A 20,603-nucleotide genomic window follows, 5' to 3' on the forward strand; every position below is an offset into this window, starting at 1 on the left:
GGCTAGCAGCAAGTCCTCAGAAAATGAACCCAAAATCCGACTGCGAAGGTGACTTCCACAGTCTGGCACTCCCAGAGGGAACAACACAGCAGAGAAACTTCAGCCAAAATCAGCCCTTTATTCGACAACTGCAACTGGAGAAGAAAGATTTCCTGTATAAGCTAAACTCAGTCAATAAGAGTTTGCAATATATTATCATAAAACTCAAAATGAAGTGTGTGTATTAATGAGAACCTTCACAGACATGTGTGTATTAATGTTGAAACAGAAGAGTAAATATCCAACAATGATCATGTAACTACCAGATGTGTTTTATGGAGTATATCAACAGATAAAAGATGGTACGTGGTATCAGCTGTGTGCATAAAAAGTGGCAAAAAAAACCTGCAGATGATTTTATTACACGTTGTTGCTGACTGGCAGAAGAACCACCTTGCAGTATAATAAACTATAACCACAGAGGCTCTGTCAACTAACATAACGTTGCATCTGCAGCGTTATACATACATACTAGCAATTTTATAAAGGAACATAAGTGTATGCAGCTTATATGTCTTACAAATGCTTATGGTATGATCCACACACGTAAACGTAAATGATTTACAAATGCAGGCAGTGATTTGTGTGAAACTTTTGAGGACTCACAAGCACGTGCTACAAAACTATTTTACAACTGTCAACCTGAATGAATATTTATAATTACAAATGCCTAATAATATATTTGGCATTACTCTCGCTCACTTACAAAACCTTAAATACGTGTGCCGAAATCTCCTGATACACACAGATCACGTTGCATGCCCAAGTGGGGTTTTGAGACAAATTTCATGCTGTCAGCTTCGCACTGATCCACAAATGTAAGCTGTGTTCATGTGCTAGTGTAAAACTGGGACATCTGTGCTTCCTCTGTCCTGTGGGATTTTTTTTCCCCCAGTTAAACTGGGCTTTGCTTCTTCTAAATAAACAGAACACCCTTCTACTAGAAAACATAGATTTACCAATTACAGATACTACACGGTGGGCTATAAAGGTTAACATATGGCTAAGCTTCTGCTACTTGCTGCTTGCAAACTGAGTCAGACCTCAGCTGCAGATGGTTGAACACGTTGTACATCACTGTGGATCATACTCTGAAGTGACTAAATACTAACTAATCTCTGCATAATTTGAATATAGATATAATCCAGGTAATGTGAAATAACACTTTGATGTTAATCTTAGCATTCTCTAATAACAGCAGGCTAACATTAATGTTAGCTTAATGACTAATCCTGAACATCTCAGGATGTAGCAGCAGCTTATTTAAACCATATGTTAACCTTGACAGACTACTGTGTGGTGCCTGTAATTGGAAAATCTATGTTTTTTCTGGGTGACGAGTTCCTCTTTTTTGTTTAGAAGGAGAAATGCCCACTTTATTTGAAAAAACCACAGGACTACAAGCAGGATGTTTGTTAGTCCCTAAAAGTTAGCCACAAATCATGGCACATGTTTGAAAATCATAGTCTACACTTATGAAGCATACTGTATGCATTCGTAACCCTTGTGAGACATATTTCTCCCATTACAAGTGTTCGTTTTGGCTCGTTTTTCTTATCTCTTGATAATATTATTGTTCTCCTATGAAAAAAATCTAATAACTCAATCCCATTATGGTTGAACTCAAGTTCAGGTCCCATACCTTTACCCTTGACTGTGAGGGGTAACCGTGATTCACGTCCTAAGGCAGAAAACAGACAAAAATGATGAAAGAGTGATAACAAAGCTAGAAAAGACAAAGCAAAAAACATGTTGTAGGGCCATGGAAAAAGGAAAAGGCAACATATCATGTAGAGTTGGGTATTATGGTTGGTGTTACATTACGTTAAAGTACTAATTCTAATCAATGCAAAGGCCACATGAGATCTAGTCTTCTGTTTTGCTTTATATGTTTCTTAGGCTTTTTGCAAAGTGAGGAAATAAGGCACAGGAGTCTCCTGTCTCTCTGTCCTTGTCCTAGGCTCACCAGGTCATCACGCACCGCAGAAAACATGAAAATTAATGTAAATCTGACCTCCGGCTCAAACGACACACATGAAGGCCACATGCAAAACTGTCAACAATCTTTTACTAGCACTTAGATGAGATGACTAAATTTGGGCACAGTGAGTTCATCGTCACGAAGGTGGATTTATGAAGAACAATTGTGCTGTTTCCTTTGATTGAGAATATCACACGGTTGAGGAAAAGGGAACATAAAACAGATACACTGGAGAAGAGCTGTCGTTCCCTGAAAAAACTAACAAACAGACAGACATGGTTTGCTACCCAGACTTGTTTATCTGTAAGTTGTCTGCACTAACCCACACTGTAAAAAGTCTAACATGCAGTCATTCATTCAATCTAATAAGTGCCATTCAAAACAGAATAAAATCATTGATTTGATTGTGAAACCCTTTCTTTTTGCATTTTAAAATACCACTTTTGATTTGGATGAAACTAAATATCTGTACAAAGGACACAACGCAAAGTTTTTGATTTCTCTCAAAACATATATTCCTTTTCATGTTGAACAGATAATATCTTTAATTTGAGTCAAAGTGATTTGCACTTGAACACGCCCACCAGAAATAGACCGGGACCAATTTTTATTCTGCATGGCTGCTGGAAACATCGTGTCACATCTTTGATTAATTTCATCTGAAAATAAACGTAAGTAAAGCCAAGTGTGTTACAAAAGCTTTTATAATTTGTATTGCCAAAATTGCAGAAAATAACCCCATTTAAGCTGGGTCGACAGCCACCCCCAATTTTTGCATGATTGTAGCTGCTAGCTACAAGCTAGCTAGCTATCCGGCGCGACGTTAGAACTGGTTACCAGCAACCGACCATCACAGTCGGGAATGCAAGTTAGGCAAAAAGCCGTTTTTTACCAGTATACTAACTGGCTAGCGTTACCACGATGCATCGGTGGTGGATACAGCTAGCTAGCTTAAGTTCATAGTTCATAACATTCATAGTATAACTCCGTGCTCCGCTTCGTTTGAATTTTTCTGGTGAGCTCGCGGTTTCTAGACACAAGCTTGTGTTTGTGCGCGCACGTTTGTCTCTGTCTCTCTTCATATAAATATCTGTGTGTTATGTGTGTGTACACCGAGCGCAAAAGATAATTATTAATGTGCATGATTTAGAGACAGAAATAACAAGCCAGCATGTAAGATCAATGACATAAGACTAATTCCTTCAATTGACTTTCAGGCGCGGCTCTGAAAAATGTGCATTTTCTGAATAAATTTTGATTTTAACAGCAAAAAACTGACCCTATGCCAAACTTAGTCGCTAATGGCTGGTCTGTAGACTGTTTGGTAAACCTAAATCAAATTATAGTACTAGCTTTTTATAAGGATGTGTATGTCATGTTACGTATTTCTTGGTTTTTCTATGTTATGTGTTTTATAGAGAAGTAACATTATTCTTTTTTTTCTGTATGCTTTCAGAACCACAGATCGCTCCATCCATTCCATGGCTGAAGCATACATTTTCATTTAATCTGAACAGGTATCATTTTGCATTTACACTGCACATCCTTTTTAAACATGTCATAATAATCTAGACCCTCCCTCATTATCCTCTCATTCACCTTGCTGATGTGTTGGCACTATTGTGTGCAATAATTGCTCTCTCGGCTTCACCCAGGTGTGTGCTCAGTGCTGGTTGTGTAGGGAGATGTGCCCCATTTCCCCTTTTCTAGTCTTTGTAATTGAAAAGCACTCTGATTTTTCTATGGAGGGCAAAGGGAACATTTCATTTTGGTTGTGTCCTGTTATTTTGGAGTGTAACTACTTAAAGAGTAACTGAAGCCTAACAACTTGTTTTGCTTAGAAACTGTTATAATGGGTTTTTACAATGCAATCTTCCAGTTTTGGGCAGTTTTTGACATTTCTGTGTAAACTTGTTAAATTCTACCCTTTTTGGTCTAACTCTTACACATGGTTTACATTGGCCACAGGAACACTTCGAAGTGGTGTGCTTAGGAAAATCATACACTGTCAGCTGCTCCGCTGTTCATACCAGATGCATATTTCTCCACAACGGTCCAAAAGCGCTTCTGTTCATCTGTTTATTCAGAGCTAAACCCCCCCCCCCCCCCCCCCCAGTAACTGGCTTTGAGTAATAAAATACCTGTTTGAGACCAACCACTTGTCATTCATTCGGAAGCTACATTCATTTATATTTTTCCAAAATGATTTGGCGACCCCAAGAATTATCTCGCGACCCCAATTGGGGTTGGGACCCCAAGGTTGCGAATGTGTCTTAGAGACGATGCTGGTGACTGGCATGTACCGCTGACGTAGGCATGAACTGCTTTCAGCCAATCACAAAATTCAAATGCAATAGCCACCTTTCAACCCTAAGAGGGCAGCACTAAGACATTTTTAGACCAAAAAGTGTAGAATTTAACAAGTTTACATGAAATTGTAAAAGAAATGCCCAATAACTGAAAGGTTGCATAGGTAAAGACTCACTAATACAGTTTATAAGCAGAAAAAAGCTGTTTTGAGGGTGAATTGCTGTTTAAGTAGTGCGACGTGTCAATCACAGCTCAGCCTGCCACCCACATGAATGCTGATCCATCAGGCACCACCCCCTTCTGAGGCATTTCTTCAAACAGAGTTTGACTAGGGATGTAATCTTGGGGGGGGGGGGGGGAATTACTCTCAACACAAAAAGGAAAAGCCCTCCATTATTTTCTCATTCTCATACTGATGGAAAGGGGTGGTCAAATAAATTGTCATTGCAGCAGATGGACAAATTCATTTTTGGAATTCTATATATCGAACCAATACCATACCAAACATTACCTGTTTGGGAATTTAATATATTCCCTTTGTTTCCTCAGTTATCGGATGTGGAAATGCAAGGACTGCAGCCTGTCATTTTCAGGAAAATCTGAGCTACTACAACATTATCGACTTGATCATCGGTTTCATGGCAGGCACCGTCCTTACCCATGCATCCATGAAAATTGCCCCTGTTCATCCAGTACATGGAACGGTCTACAAAAACATCTAGCTAGGAACCATCTTTCTCAGGAGTCCACACAAAAAGCCTCTTCATTCAAGTGCTACATTTGTGACCACAATCAGCTTTCCACAGAGTATGATTTTTTTCAACATATCAATCAACATTTAAAAAGAAATGAACTTGTCTCTTGTATGTTTAATGGTTGCTCATACAAAAGCAATATATATGGCAGTTTCAAGACCCATAAATGGAGAAAACATAATTCATGCACTGTTAAAGACTTAAAAAGTGGAATATTTGTCACATCATCTATCAGCTGCTATCCTACAGACTCGTTGAACTCTGAATTGGATGAGCCAACCATCACAGACTCAAGAGATTTTGAAAAGGAAGTTGAACTGAAATTAGCTTCACTTTTACTTAAATTGGAACACACATACTTAGTTTCCAGTACAGCTGTGAATGAATTGCTTGAGGAGCTACATCTTATAGGAACTGTCTCTGTGCGAGTTAGTCAAAACACAATTAGTCAGTTTTTGAGAGATAATAACTGTCATGTGGAAGCATCTGTGGTTGAAGAGCTAGCCACTGCACTTTGTTCTTCAAACCCAATTCAAAAAGCAATAGTGAAACAAGGTCCATTGTCTACTTCTTGGAAGCGCAAATCATATTATAAAAGAGAATTTGGTGTAGTGTCACCAGTGGAATATATTCTTGATAAAAGAAAACAAAAATCACTACAATATGTATCTGTGCTGAAAACATTGCAGCAGCTTCTAAGTTCAGATACTATTTTGTTAAAGACTGCCAATTTGAAGGAGAGATATGAGTCTCATCTGAGTGATAAAGCAGTTTATAGTTGTCCCTTTGATGGGGAATTTTTCCGAAACAACAAACTTCTGTCTCAAGACTGTGCAATTTCAATAAATCTCTACATCGATGATTTTGAAATATGTAATCCAATTGGGACATCACGAAGAAAACATAAAATCTGTGCCCTCTATTGGACCTTAGCTAATCTGTCCCTTGGTTGTCAATCTTCACTGTCATCGATACACTTGGCTCTGCTGGTCAGAAGTGATGATTTGAAGGTGTATGGCTATGAAGCAGTGCTTGAGCCTCTCATTAGTGATTTAATTTCCTTGGAAAACCACGGTGTGTTTTTGCCAAAGTTAGGGAAATTTGTTAAGGGAACAGTACAGTGCATAATAGCTGATAACCTTGGAGCCCACGGCATCGCTGGATTTGTTGAAAATTTTTCAAGTGGTCATCTGTGCCGATTTTGTACAGCTTCAAGATCAGAAATTCAAACCAAGGCATTAGATAGTGGCATTTTTATTTCAAGAACAGAAGAGATTCATTCTGATCATCTTAAAATCATAGAGGAAAAATCTCTGGACAATTTCTGTGGTGTAAAGAAGAGATGTGTCCTTGCTGAGAAACTAAGTCATTTCAAAGTAACTACTGGTTTCCCCCCAGATCTGGTCCATGATCTATTTGAAGGGATTGTTCCTGCAGAGATACAGTGGGGCAAAAAAGTATTTAGTCAGCCACCGATTGTGCAAGTTCCCCCACTTAAAATGATGACAGAGGTCAGTAATTTGCACCAGAGGTACACTTCAACTGTGAGAGACAGAATGTGAAAAAAAAATCCATGAATCCACATGGTAGGATTTGTAAAGAATTTATTCGTAAATTAGGGTGGAAAATAAGTATTTGGTCACCTCAAACAAGGAAAATCTCTGGCTCTCACAGACCTGTAACGTCTTCTGTAAGACGCTTTTCTGTCCCCCACTCGTTACCTGTATGAATGGCACCTGTTTGAACTCATCATCTGTATGAAAGACACCTGTCCACAGCCTCAAACAGTCAGACTCCAAACTCCGCCATGGCCAAGACCAAAGAGCTTTCGAAGGACACCAGGAAAAGTATTGTAGACCTGCACCAGACTGGGAAGAGTGAATCTACAATAGGCAAGCAGCTTGGTGTGAAAAAATCAACTGTGGGAGCAATCATCAGAAAATGGAAGACATACAAGACCACTGATAATCTCCCTCGATCTGGGGCTCCACGCAAGATCTCATCCCGTGGGGTCAAAATGATCATGAGAACGGTGAGCAAAGATCCCAGAACCACACGGGGGGACCTGGTGAATGACCTGCAGAGAGCTGGGACCAAAGTAACAAAGGTCACCATCAGTAACACACTACAACGGCAGGGAATCAAATCCCGCAGTGCCAGACGTGTTCCGCTGCTGAAGCCAGTGCATGTCCAGGCCCGTCTGAAGTTTGCCAGAGAGCACATGGATGATACAGCAGAGGATTGGGAGAATGTCATGTGGTCAGATGAAACCAAAGTAGAACTTTTTGGTATAAACTCAACTCGTCGTGTTTGGAGGAAGAAGAATACTGAGTTGCATCCCAAGAACACCATACCTACTGTGAAGCATGGGGGTGGAAACATCATGCTATGGGGCTGTTTTTCTGCCAAGGGGACAGGACGACTGATCCGTGTTAAGGACAAAATGAATGGGGCCATGTATCGTGAGATTTTGAGCCAAAACCTCCTTCCATCAGTGAGAACTTTGAAGATGAAACGAGGCTGGGTCTTCCAACATGACAATGATCGAAAACGCACCGCCCGGGCAACAAAGGAGTGGCTCCATAAGAAGCATTTGAAAGTCCTGGAGTGGCCTAGCCAGTCTCCAGACCTCAACCCCATAGAAAATCTGTGGTGGGAGTTGGAAGTCCGTGTTGCTCGGCGACAGCCCCAAAACATCACTGCTCTCGAGAAGATCTGCATGGAGGAATGGGCCAAAATACCAGCTACTGTGTGTGCAAACCTGGTAAAGACCTATAGTAAACGTTTGACCTCTGTTATTGCCAACAAAGGTTATGTTACAAAGTATTGAGTTGTATTTTTGTTATTGACCAAATACTTATTTTCCACCCTGATTTACGAATAAATTCGTTACAAATCCTACCATGTGGATTCATGGATTATTTTTTCACATTCTGTCTCTCACAGTTGAAGTGTACCTCTGGTGCAAATTACTGACCTCTGTCATCATTTTAGGTGGGGGAACTTGCACAATCGGTGGCTGACTAAATACTTTTTTGCCCCACTGTAGCTCTATGTCTTTCCATCTTCACGTCTAAGAAATATTTTACACATGCATATTTAAATGACTGTATACTGAATTTCCCCTTTAAGTGGACTGACAAAGTAAATCGTCCCCATCCAGTGCTATTGAACTTTGTATCTCGAAAGACAATAGGTGGCAATTCACACGAAAATTGGAGTCTGTTAAGGTTTTTCCCCCTCCTTGTTGGCCAGAAGGTGCCTGCTGATGAACCTGCATGGAAAATATTGACAGATCTAAAGGATATTGTGGATATAATTTTCTCACCTGTTCATACAGAGGAGTCAATTGCATATTTGAATTTCAAGATCTCCGAGCACAGAGTGCGACTCAAAGAGGTTTTCCCAGACTACAACTTGCTGCCTAAGCACCATTTCTTGGAGCATTATCCTCAGCTTATTCGTCAGTTTGGACCATTACGCTGTCTGTGGACTTTGAGATTCGAAGCCAAGCACAGTTTTTTTAAAAGAGTTGTTCGATACACAAAATCTTTCAAGAATGTGCTGTTATCTTTGGCAGAACGACACCAATTTCACATGGCACAGCAGATATTGATGTACCCTAACAAACCTCTCCTGGAAGTATCAAATGTTTCAACTCTTTCTATTGATGTGTTGAAAGAGGAGATTGCACAAGCAATACGGTTGAAACACCCAACAGTGGACCATGTGTGTCTGGCAAAGAATATCACTTACAATGGATTCAACTACAGAACTGAAATGATCCTTGCATATGGATCTTTGGCTGGGATCCCTAAATTCACTGAAATCATCCACATGTTGGTTCTGAAGGACAAGCTGTTTTTCATTGTTCGCAAGCTGAGGGCGTGGCATTGGGAGCATTTCAGGGCCTTTGAACTTCAAGTGAGCCCCAACAAGGACATTTTGCTTTTGGGTCCAGATGAACTGACAGATCCATATCCATTGGTGGATTATACTGTAGGAGGAATGCGTTTGATTACCTTAAAGAGATATATTCAAGTTTAAGGTCTGCATTGACATAGCACTTACAATTTTAACCTGATCATCTTTATGCCAACACAAGGAGATTGTAAATGGGAACTAATGCCTCCTCCCTCCCTTGCTCCTTTTCTATAGACATCCAGGACGTGTTTTGACATTAAATTCCTGCGCAACATAAGTAGTTTGTGCACAGTCTACATCAACCCTTCAACACGCACAGGTAAGAATGACAGTTGTGACTTGTAACATTTATTCCTAACCTGGTCTTCTCTTGCCTCCTCTGGTCTCCATGGAAGAGCAGGGCCCTATTTCAGGAAGCTGGTTTAGAAAACTCAGAGTGAAAAACGATACTCAGGGTTGAGTAACCCCGAACTGTCCAACTCGGAATATTCGGTTTCAGAAAGGCTGATAACAATTAGTTCAATCAACGCGGAGTTACTTTAACCCCAAGTTAAGCGCGCGCACGAGGATACATAAAGCCCTGATTAAATGTAAAATTTAAGTAGTAGTTCAAGTATCACCACATCATGAATTACGTTTTGTTCATCCTACTACCTGCAATTTTGTGGAATCCCTCTTTGATAAATCTTGTGGGTCTATGACCGGGGAACACCACAGACAAGTGCAGGAGACGTTTTCAGTGCAACTGTAAGAGTTGAAATAAAATGTTAGGGGGCAGGTTAGCTTCACGGAGTGTGTCGTCATAGTCACTCACTCAGGATTAATCTAAACTCGCTTTGTGAAACCAAAAACCCAGTGTTTTCGTTAACTCAGGGTATACTTACTCAGAGTTTGCACTAAACCGGCTTTCTGAAACAGGGCCCTGGTCCACAAAAAAGTCAAGGTTGGACTTAGAGCACACTTTATCTTCTGTGCAATACAGGCTAGAAAAGTCAATGACATAACTGGACCACTTTTGGCTTTGGAAAATGTCCTTTGTATAGGATAAGGTGTGGTTGTACACACTAAACATGCAATCCAAATTTGCAGTCTTCTGTGACAGTACCCTTATAACATATGTTCAAAAACCTGCAGTGGGAGCTGATACTGTGTTGTGTCTCTTTCCTTTGTGTTATTTTATGTTGTAAGTTTTGTGTGCTCTAGCGCTGAGAGGCAACTTGATCCACAAATATGGCAAATCCCATACGACTCCTCATTTTGTTGAGTGACAATAGCTCTGAGGATGGATCTATCAAGGGTGCCAGACACAGTTGAAGAGCTCATTGAACAAGTTAAAGAGTCATGCAAAGTTGCTGGAGGTATCAGGCTGCAATATAAAGATGTAGACTTTGGTGGAACATTTGTGAACTTGAACTCAACCTCCATGATCAAGGATCTTACCACCATCAAGGTCATACCGTCTGCTACTGAAACATTACTTTTAGAATTTGTAGAAAGTGACCTAGATACAAGCTCCATCTCAACACACACTGATGACACAGTCATACTAAGCAGCAGCTCCTCTGAGAAACTCCGCACAGAGCCCTGGCCAAAGGAGTTCAACATCCCACAATTCTCTTTTGAAACAGAAGGTCAACTTGAGAAAGGGAATGCGGAATACACAAAGGACCAAACCAGGCTCACACCTACATCGAAAATGTTGTCCGACATTCTGGAAAGACTGGCAGAGAAGATTTTCTCCTACAAGGCGTACCCCAGTGATGCAGACCTGAGTGACGTTGCGGAAGCTCTGACAAGGAAACATCCCTGCTTGAGGCAACCAGACCCCTTCAATGAGAGCTACGGATGGAAACTCAGACTAAAGACTAAGATGAGCAATTACCGCACTCAGCTTAAGTCACATGGACTTGCATCTGAGCTCTTAGTAAATACCCTCAAATCAAAGTCACGAGAAGATCCTGTTCCCAAGCCAGCCAAGAACAACAAAAAGGCAAGAAGAGGTGAGGCCAATTACTATCCTCAGACCAGCAGTGAGAATCCAGAAAGCCTAGAACTAGAGCGAATATCTCTCCTGACCGAATTAAAGAAGAGAAACAATGAGAAAACTGTACGAGAGAAGATGGCCAGGACCTTCGAATTCAGGAGGAAAGAGGTTGTGGATAAGAAGCCCGACATCAAGAACCTCTTGGAAAGATGGCCAGGTCTATTTCAGATGGAAGAGGTATAACTTTAACTTTTTTGTACTAATGCCTTTTATCATAGTTTGGAAATGGGACATATATGTTTTGACTTTTTCTTGTTGGAAGTTGGTCTTTAAAAAAATGTATTGTACACTGTCTACTCATGTACAGATTAATGCAGAGTTTCTGCGGGTTACTGCAGTTCCCCTGCTAACCAGATTCATGGCCCAGCTGGACAAGCACTCCCCACAGCTACTTAAAATAATCAGAAAGAAAGGAGGGACAACCAAAGCAAAAACTGCCATAATCCTAGAGTTTCTTGATCAGGTAGGGTGTATATAATTAACTATTAACATGACAGTTAGCATTTTAACCCCTGTATCTAATGAGAATTTGTATCCTGTTACAGTTTTATTTTGGTAACGTCAGTGATTATGGCTGTGACCTTTTAAAATGTTGAAAGGAAGTGTGGGCTTTGTCCTTGAATGAATGAAGAGATTTATTGTCATTATAAAAGTACAGAGCACAACTATAACAAAATTTATTTCGGAGACACATTTTCACTCTCACTCGCCAGATACACATACATACATATATACGTATAAACTTTTATTTAGGGACAAGAAAGCATATGCCGCTTTTCCACCGACAGAACACGGTGTGGCTCAGTTCACTTTAGCTCCCTGCGGACGCTTTTCCACCACCTTTACACCTGATTGGCCCGGGTATGTGTGGTGCCCACGTGATGTGATATAGAAGCGCTCCCACAAAAGGCTTTAAAAAAAACTCCCAGCAACCATACTCCATTGACTTTGGACCATGGCGACTTCCTCCACAAGAACCAAAAATCAAACCAATCAAAATGAACCACAGACAGAGCAAAGTACAAAAACACACATATATCGCGATTGTTGTTGTTCTTCGGGCTGTGACGTTGCGGACAAAGACTTTTGCGCGCGACTTTTCATAGTCAGATGGGTTCGTCCCTGTTCCCAGTTACGTCCGCTTTATGTTTCCACCGCAACAAACGAGTTCATCCGCGCTAAACTGAACTGCTCTCAAGTGCACCGTGCCGATTTGTCGGTGGAAAAGGGGCATTAGTCACCTCATGAGGATAGAGAGGTGAAAAAAATTCCTCTCACGCAGCATACTCTCCATATTGCATAGTAACAATTTTAACTGTTCCTGCAGGATGCTGATGCTGACATTAGGAGGGAGTGTATACTTAAATCTCTCATTATCTACCTTGGAGAACGTGTTGAGGACTTGATAAAAGAATACATGGTATGTCCATATCTGTTCTGTCTCTACATGAGACGCAGTCTCTTGATGTAAATTTGACAACTCTGCTATTAAATGCAGTGATTAATGTAGGACAGCAACGATTAATCAACTCATCAAGTTAATATCTTAGGGTTCTGTATTGTTTTCTTTTTTTCTTGGGCTTTGTGGAACATTTATGAAAATGTTCCACCATTGATTTAATTTAATGATTATGCAATTCACAATCTGATTAGTCAAATAATTGTTCTAATAGTCTGTGACCAAACAACTATCAAAATAGTAGTTTATTATGGTCAAAGATTTATCAGGTGTGCCAGACTTCAGTTCTTCACTTGTACATTTTGTTCCATATTTTACCTCAAGATATCCCAGAAAGATGAAGCTGAGGAAGAGCTGCAGAGTGCCACCATGGCACTCTTCGTCTTCAGGGACAACTCAAGCCTCCTACATCAGCCTCGAGACATCGGGATAATTATTGATGGTGTGGAAGTCCTGAATGAGTTGCCTTCTGTGGCAGCTGGAGTGGCAATGATCTTTGGACTCTGTTATGCTCTTAATATGGAATATCCACGAGGATTCAGGTTCACCTTTGAGGCTCTTCAAAAGATTATGATGGAGCTTGACTTTAACAAGATGACCTCTAAGATTCGCAAACTTAATTGTGAACTTAACACTGCACAGTAGTGTGTTTGCATGCATGTGTGCATGTGCACATGCATGTGCATGTGTGCTTGGTTATTTTGCTTGGTTGGCCTGCAGTGGTATTCTACATTCAAAATTTATAAGAACACCCATTTGAAAGGGAGATTTAAGTTGATTTCATTGATACATGTGTAGATTTTTTTGATTTTTTTTTACATTGTAGAGGCACAGTGCACATATAAACATTTTTGAGTACTTGCAAATTGGTTTAAAAAGAGTTTTTATAATAGTTTTATTCCAGTTTTAGACAGGTTGCAGGTTTTATACTGGTTTTCAAAAGATTGCAGGTTTTATAAAACAAACATTTCTCTAATCATTTCTGCCGTAGCACTAAATCTGTATATTACTAATCCTCTCTATTGATTATAGTTAAAATGGTTTGGAACAATAAATAATTTTGTAATAATTGGTTGGCCAACTGTCTTGTTTTTTATAGGAAATGCAGAGCATTTTTGAACTGAAATAAAATGAAATGTAAAAAATATAGTTTGAATATATGTAAATCAATTACCTGGCTTCAACACAAACATATTAGTTCATGTTAATTTGGTTCGATGTGAATACATTAGGTTGGTTAAATTTCAATATATTAGCTTGGTTCAATAATTAAAATATGGTTCTATGTAAAAAAATCAATTTGGATCAATGCAAAATTTAAAGTTTCAGTCAAGTCTAGTAATATTGTTTATATCAACATAAAAGTATCAGGTCATATCAAGTGACTCAATTTGGATTCTATGAAGTCAAATATTTTGGATGTGACAATTGGACATCATTTTTTTTAATTTGAATAGGGTTATTCTTTTTACAGTGCACAGAGGAAAGGAGATTCTTTTATGAGAAAGCTAAAGCTTTCAATTTACAGCAGGGGTATAGGGTGTGCTTGTAGCTGTCAAAGTAATCAATTGCAAGGTTGAAAGAACACACAAAAGAAGAGTTACATCCAGGGGTGTACGAAGGGTTTGAGATGAGGAAACAACTGTTGCTGTCAGTTTGCTATAAATGCACTCAAAATACTTTTGGTTCATTATCTTCTCACTTCAAATCCTGTTGTTTATTTGGCTATGTGTGATTGGGTCTTTTGTTTTTATGATTAAACAAGTGGGAAAAATTGGTTTGTACATCTCAAACTCTGCAGCCAAAGTAGAATAACTGTGGAAGTTACTGCATTTTGCACTTCATCACATCTTCATGTTCAATACAGCAATATTGAGTATCTGGTTACTTTGACACCAAAGGAGAATTATCTTTTACTTTTTCTTAAACAACTAAGCTTTTACGGTACACCAGTTCAGATGTGCATGTTTCATCCAGAAGCTGTAGGATATCTCAGTCAGCACTACAAGATACGCATACATGCACTGCTGTATGTGTGTGTATGTGAAACCTGAATGATCATAATTTTCTTCTAGCTGTGGACTGACCTGTGACATCGCAGTATATAGTTTGGCATCCTCAGGCTTGAAGATGATTGTGAAATTTGCTATGTTGTTGGACAATATTTCCCCCTTCGGAACCACGTGAAGACAAGAAGGATTATTTAGTGAAACAAATGCAAAAGTTAGAATAACAAGCCTGAAGAAGAATACAATTGATTCATTTGTCAAGCTTAGCTATAAAAACACACACACACCGGTGTCTGTCTCTGTGTGTGTGGGTAACTGGATAGGTGTATTCATACACAGACTGCTGACCATTTTTCCTCAAATGCCCTCTCAAACATTGTGTAGTAACTGGTCTACAGACTGTTTTCTCTCTCACCATGACACTTTCATCCTCTCTGCCTCTGTCTTTCATCTGTGTCCTCTCTCCATCTGTCCAGGGAACTGGGCAGAGTTGAGGAGAGACGACACTAACAGAGAAAGGTGGGGGCGGGGGTGTCAGAATGGGTCATTCTGTCTGAAGGTCCCTGAACAGAAACAGTCCAGTCTGGGACCCTACTGTTACCGAGGAGTCACACGGGGTTTAAATGCAAAAAACAGGTTTGAATTTTAACTCTTTGACAGTTTTAAGCTCAGATGTGATTAACCGATTCAACACTGTTCTCAAAGCAGCAATGCAGCTTTGATGCCATACAGCAATACATGTCCTACAGAAAGATCCACAAAGACAATGAAGTGGATATTAAGAAGGGAAATATTTTTGTGATGAAAACATATGATACACATTAAAAACTTCATAGGCTCCACAGTTATGCAGCTATCTGGGAAGGTCAAAAGCTGTATTCCTGTAGGAACTGCAGGAATACAGGAAAAAGCAAGTGCTCCCGCTCTCCTTCTGCCTCCTGCTCAAGCACTGAGCCTTCCCTAGAGAGAAACAGGGAGGGTGAGAAGGTGAAAAGTATAACAAAGAGTGAATGAGGAGGGTCAAAGAGAAAAAGAAGCAAGGAGAAGAACAAGGAGCTGCTGACAGAAAAACGTGATGAGTACCTGAGCTATTTCTGGCAACATATGCTGTGATAAAAAAGAAACATAATACTGAAGAGAATTCTACTTGCTACGTAGAGACAGAACGATCAAACTTGTCTTGTGACAAACATATTCCTCTGTAGCCTCTCTTAAAACATTTTGCATGTGTCCATAAATACCTCAGTAAGTTTAGGTCCTCTTGCTGGCTGAACCACACAGTCCAGCGGTACTGAAGAGGGATATTGTTCCTGTTGGTGAGGGACACTGTGCATGTACTGGACAGTGAGGTATAAGTCTTATCCAACCAACTAGAATCAGGTTCAAGATGGATGTTCAGTTCCTCACAAAGCCCATGCAGGCTAATGTACACATCTGCTCCTGAGCACAAGACACTGCGATGTTTATTATGAGACACAGAGTGTCACAGACGTGGTGGCATATAGGCCACAAGAAATTAACTTAATAACTGTGGTGCTCAGTTTGAGTCAATCTATTCACAATATTGCCTGACATTCATGGAAACCTTTCACTTCATTTATCTAAACATCTCAGTGTCTTGACATGAATGCGGGTGGAGAATAGTGGGAAACTTACAATGTCAAAAAACACCAAGTGGAAAATAAATATGATTAAAATACCAGTACATCACACATACGTGTGGGTATGGCAAACATGCTTTCAAGTATTTCAAGAAGCCAGAAGAACCACAGTCTCTTCATTTTGCAGGACAAACAGGGTCCCATCATATGTGCACACTGCCAACAGTGCAGCAAAGAGCAACAATAACCAGCAACAAAAAGTACAATGCAAAACTAGGTTTTGTATAAAGCCACCAAGAATAAGGCCATATGTAAATTGAACATGTGTTTGTTTACATTCAAAGCAGAAGGACGGGCATCTTAGTCTGCACAAACACTCTACTTATTCTTTTCTGTATTTGTATACCAAGGTTAAAGTTTTTTTCTGAACTCTAAAGACTGAACACTAATTTGTGTCTTTTTCTGATGTTTTAACCATAAAGCAGTGAAATTAAGGGAGATTTCTTGAAATGAAATGAAAATGGGATTAAAGTGAACTGACAGCCATGGAAACTTGCCATTTATGATTTCTTTGAACCCTCAGTTTTGTACCTCATGCCTTTTGGATCAAACACAAAGAATGCACAATGTATTGCAACAAAAGAACAAGTTCTCTTAAATTAGGTTTACACAAATAATAATTTGAATGGGATAAGGTTTCCCTGCTGGATAGTGAGCGAAATCCAATTTCTAAATTAGTTAAGGATTAGAAATGTGACTCCTGTCTGATACTGGAAAACTTTATCTTGAGGTTTGGAATGGCATAAGTATGCTCCTGCTGATATTTGAATCCAACAGTGTTTAAAGGAACAAGGATGTAGTTTTGCTAACAAACAGTACCCAAAGTTATGGGGCCATCAACTTAAAATCTGTAGTTTCACACCAACAACAGATGTTGAGAAACAGTGTACACAGCATGCAGAAAAAATGTCAAATATCATTTACCCATCTGTAAGATCTGAATATTGTGAATCCATTTCTTTTATTTTGTATGCATCATCTTAATTCCAGCTAACACGAGACATAGGCGTTTTAAATTACACAGAAACACCACCTGAGGTTTTTCTTTTTCTTTTCCTCGTTCAACGTTCAGTTTTTAAGGACAGTTTTATTGGTCAGTAACATGTGAGTAAATCTATGAACACTCTTTAAAAGAAACAGAACACAACAGATAAGCAAATGTGTTTCATAAGATGAGTGATCCTATTAGGTTTATTCTCACTGCAGACTGGATAGGACAGTTTTAATCCATCTCTGCCCTGAGGTTTAACACAAGTGAGAAGAACTGATTAACTGGCACCTGAAAAGCCTTATTTGCAAGTACCGCAAAAGCTTCACTTGTAGCACAATGCTTCCAATCTGACTTCTTTACTTACTCTTCACCAAGTGATCACAGCCGTTTTGACCAGAAACAGAAAAACCAACCAAACCAGACTGTGACGAATGTACGCTGGTAAAATCTATACAATGACTGAGCGTTCCAGACAGTAAAGACACACATTAGAATTCAAGGAGTTCCCGTGTTGGCTTCCACTGGGCCAATTATCACAGAGATCTCAATCATCTACCCAGAGGCAGAGAGAAAGAATAGAAAAGTAGCCTGGCAGAGGTCCTAAGGGAGGCCGATTCTTTTCTTTTACTCTGCTAGAAAGTCTACAAAATGATGTGATATCATTGGAACGAGTAGAATCAAGAAAAGAAAAGAGAACACACAAGACGGAGGATGAGTGATAGAAGGAAATGAGGCAGCGAGAATGACGAACTAGGAGATCCAGAAAGAAAAAGCAATTATCTCCCAGCATCCAGATGCTATGACAGCAGTTGACAGGCAGGGAGAGCTGCAGCTTATTGCAAAGCTTTCATCATTTCTGTCCACCAGCCCTTCTCCCCCTCGTTTGCTTTCTCTTCACATAATTTCTCTATGTACACAGCAGTGGAACTTCACAGACCTCTCAGCTACCTTTGATTACGACACAAACAGCAGTGTGTGTTTGTGCGTGTGTGAGCATGCAGCCTTGAGCATGTGTGTGTTGTGCAGTTGCTTCCTGTTTGTATGTGTGTGCTGTTTTTTCAAAAAGCTGCTATACTCAAGTCCCCCTCAGCACTAAAGCTCCGTTAAAGCAGATGCCTCAGTGCTCCCCAAGAGTTGTCCTTCTTTTCATTTAAACCAGCAAGAAGTGACACAGGAGAGGGAGTGCAATGGGTGGATGGGGGTGTACTGGAGCAGATGAGTCTCCACTGACTCTTAAGACAGAACAAGCCCTGTCTAACTTACCATAATGAAAAACAACTCAGCTAAGCAAAATATTATTTTTTTTAAAGCTGCACCAGCTTTTAAATGACGGCAGGAACCATTCCAGCGTTAAGTGCTATCGTGCAATGTACATGCAAATCAACACATACTAACATAAACAGCAACACACAGACTGTGTCTGCTAGCCTATGCTAAAGCTCAGCAGAATAACGACTTCTGCAGCATGCTGAACTGAAACATACATGAGAGTGAGGGAGGCAGGGAAAGGTGCTAAATTAAAAATGATAGTCTCTTGATGGGCTGTAAGTGGTGTTCTGGATCGGGGCTGGCTCTCCAACTATAAAGGCTTAATGCTGCTGAATACTGTTGTCCCTCCTACAACAAACCTGCTAGTTTAAGTAGCCACACAGCACCCTTGCTCCTTTAAGGTCACGCAAAAACTGAAGATTAAAAAAAAAAGATTTAAAATACAAACATATAGAGAGCTATCTAGCTAAATCAAGAGTTCCAGGGAATGGTAACACAGACATAAAACGACAACCACAGTCAGAACAGTTAATCCAGTAATAAACAGACAGTTTTTCATAAGAAGAATACCGTAGACTTTAAGGACTATTACTGATAACTGAATGAGTGTTTACCCACCATGCAGCCAGATTCTCCCTCATATTCACCCAAGTTCAGACACACATAGAGTTAGTACACAAAAAATATCCACCCAGGTGTTAAATAGCTAATAAGTTTGGAGTTTCTTGCATGCCACAAAGCTCTTCAACTGCATTTGTTAAACACCACGGAATTATTCTCCTTAGACAGCAGGATACAGTGCCAGGTAGATGAAATTAGCTTTAAATGAGCTTTTGATGTGGCCGCTTTGGGTCAGGAATAAGTCTGATTTGGTTGTGAGTGAAGCATCTCAGAGATTAATCCACTTAACTATCAGCTAGTCATTTTTTGCTATTGCTATTTTTAGTGTGCAATATTTATGTGGCAGACAAAGTGCTCAATCATCAGAATGAATTATATTTCATAACTGTATGTGGCTTGCTGTGAGCTGAGCTTCTTATGAAACTACACTGAACCCTTTGTAGCGTACCATTAAATCCTGAGAACCCACCTAGGTTAAAATTGCACTACTATTCTCTAAATTGATATGAGATATTTAAAATGAGGTGAGATGAAGACTTTAAAACCACTAATTTCCAGTTAAATTATCTCTTGCATTTTCTGCTGAACAGGATAAAAAGCCAGCAACTTTATGCATTCAAGGTTAATTGATCCCCTTGTGCATGTACCAGAAGAGTCAAAGGCTTCATCTTTTTGCTTTTGATGTTAAAGAGTCTCGATAATTGTGAAGGAAACTAAGATTACCCTTAAATCATATGGCTGCTGTGCATCAAGCTGCGGTCTGGTGTAAGTGTGGCTAAAGCCTAGCAAATCAGTCACAAACACATTTAACAAGTTTATCACAAATGAGTAGATTCATCATAACACAAATTTAAAAAAGAATAAAATTATCACCCTGTATCAAAACAACCATTTATCCAGCAACAACATTACGTAAACTAAGAAGGGATGAATGATTCATTAGTTTACTGCACTGGGATACAAATGGACTTGTTTATTAAAGGGGACCTATTAAGCTCATTTGGCATAATTTTATTCTAGGACTCAGCTTAGCTTAGCATGACTCAGAGTTCTTATTAAATGTAACCCTATACTGAACCTTTCTGCTACAGCATGCTGCAGACAGATATTTAGCAATGTTACTCCGTTGATGTAACATGTGTGTATATGCACTCATCTGTTACATCTTAAGTCAAAAGGTCATGAATCTTAAATGCAAAACCAGTTATTTTCATGCATACACACTTTTTTAAACACGCATGTTTAGATCAAGAAGCAAAAAGAAGACAGAAAAAAGACGACGAGCAAATACTTTGATTACCCCAGTAATCTGTCTGCTAGAGACAGGTGTGGGAATAGAAAACATTGCTAAGACTGGAAATGTGACAGAAACACTAAAACACACAGATACACACAAAGAAGAGTATAAAACAAGCTGTCTTCATATCTGCCTGCAGGGAATTCCTGCAGATGACATTCATGTGACCATAGTTTTGTGTTTGTTTGTGCCATCACTGGTCTCTGCTTCAGCATCACCACAGCTAGAGAAACAGAATCTTAT

General features: G+C 39.6%; 2 protein-coding genes across 2 annotated transcripts; both read left to right on the forward strand.

The window, feature by feature from the left end:
- Positions 1-2,623: 2,623 nt before the first annotated feature.
- Positions 2,624-10,277, forward strand: LOC143419301 (uncharacterized). The gene is made up of 6 exons (XM_076885505.1): positions 2,624-2,691; positions 3,477-3,537; positions 4,880-6,267; positions 8,768-9,009; positions 9,244-9,328; positions 10,213-10,277. The coding sequence occupies exons 3-6, from the start codon at positions 4,887-4,889 to the stop codon at positions 10,275-10,277; spliced, it is 1,773 nt and encodes a 590-aa protein (XP_076741620.1). The 5' UTR covers positions 2,624-2,691; positions 3,477-3,537; positions 4,880-4,886.
- On the forward strand, positions 8,122-13,556 carry LOC143419731 (uncharacterized). The gene is made up of 6 exons (XM_076887087.1): positions 8,122-9,133; positions 9,244-9,328; positions 10,198-11,230; positions 11,361-11,516; positions 12,381-12,473; positions 12,837-13,556. Exons 3-6 carry the CDS (start codon positions 10,292-10,294, stop codon positions 13,155-13,157), a joined length of 1,509 nt encoding a protein of 502 aa, XP_076743202.1. The 5' UTR covers positions 8,122-9,133; positions 9,244-9,328; positions 10,198-10,291; the 3' UTR covers positions 13,158-13,556.
- The last annotated feature ends 7,047 nt before the right edge of the window (positions 13,557-20,603 follow it).

The sequence above is a fragment of the Maylandia zebra genome, linkage group LG7, assembly GCF_041146795.1.
Source record: "Maylandia zebra isolate NMK-2024a linkage group LG7, Mzebra_GT3a, whole genome shotgun sequence".
NCBI classification, from domain to species: Eukaryota; Metazoa; Chordata; class Actinopteri; order Cichliformes; family Cichlidae; genus Maylandia; species Maylandia zebra.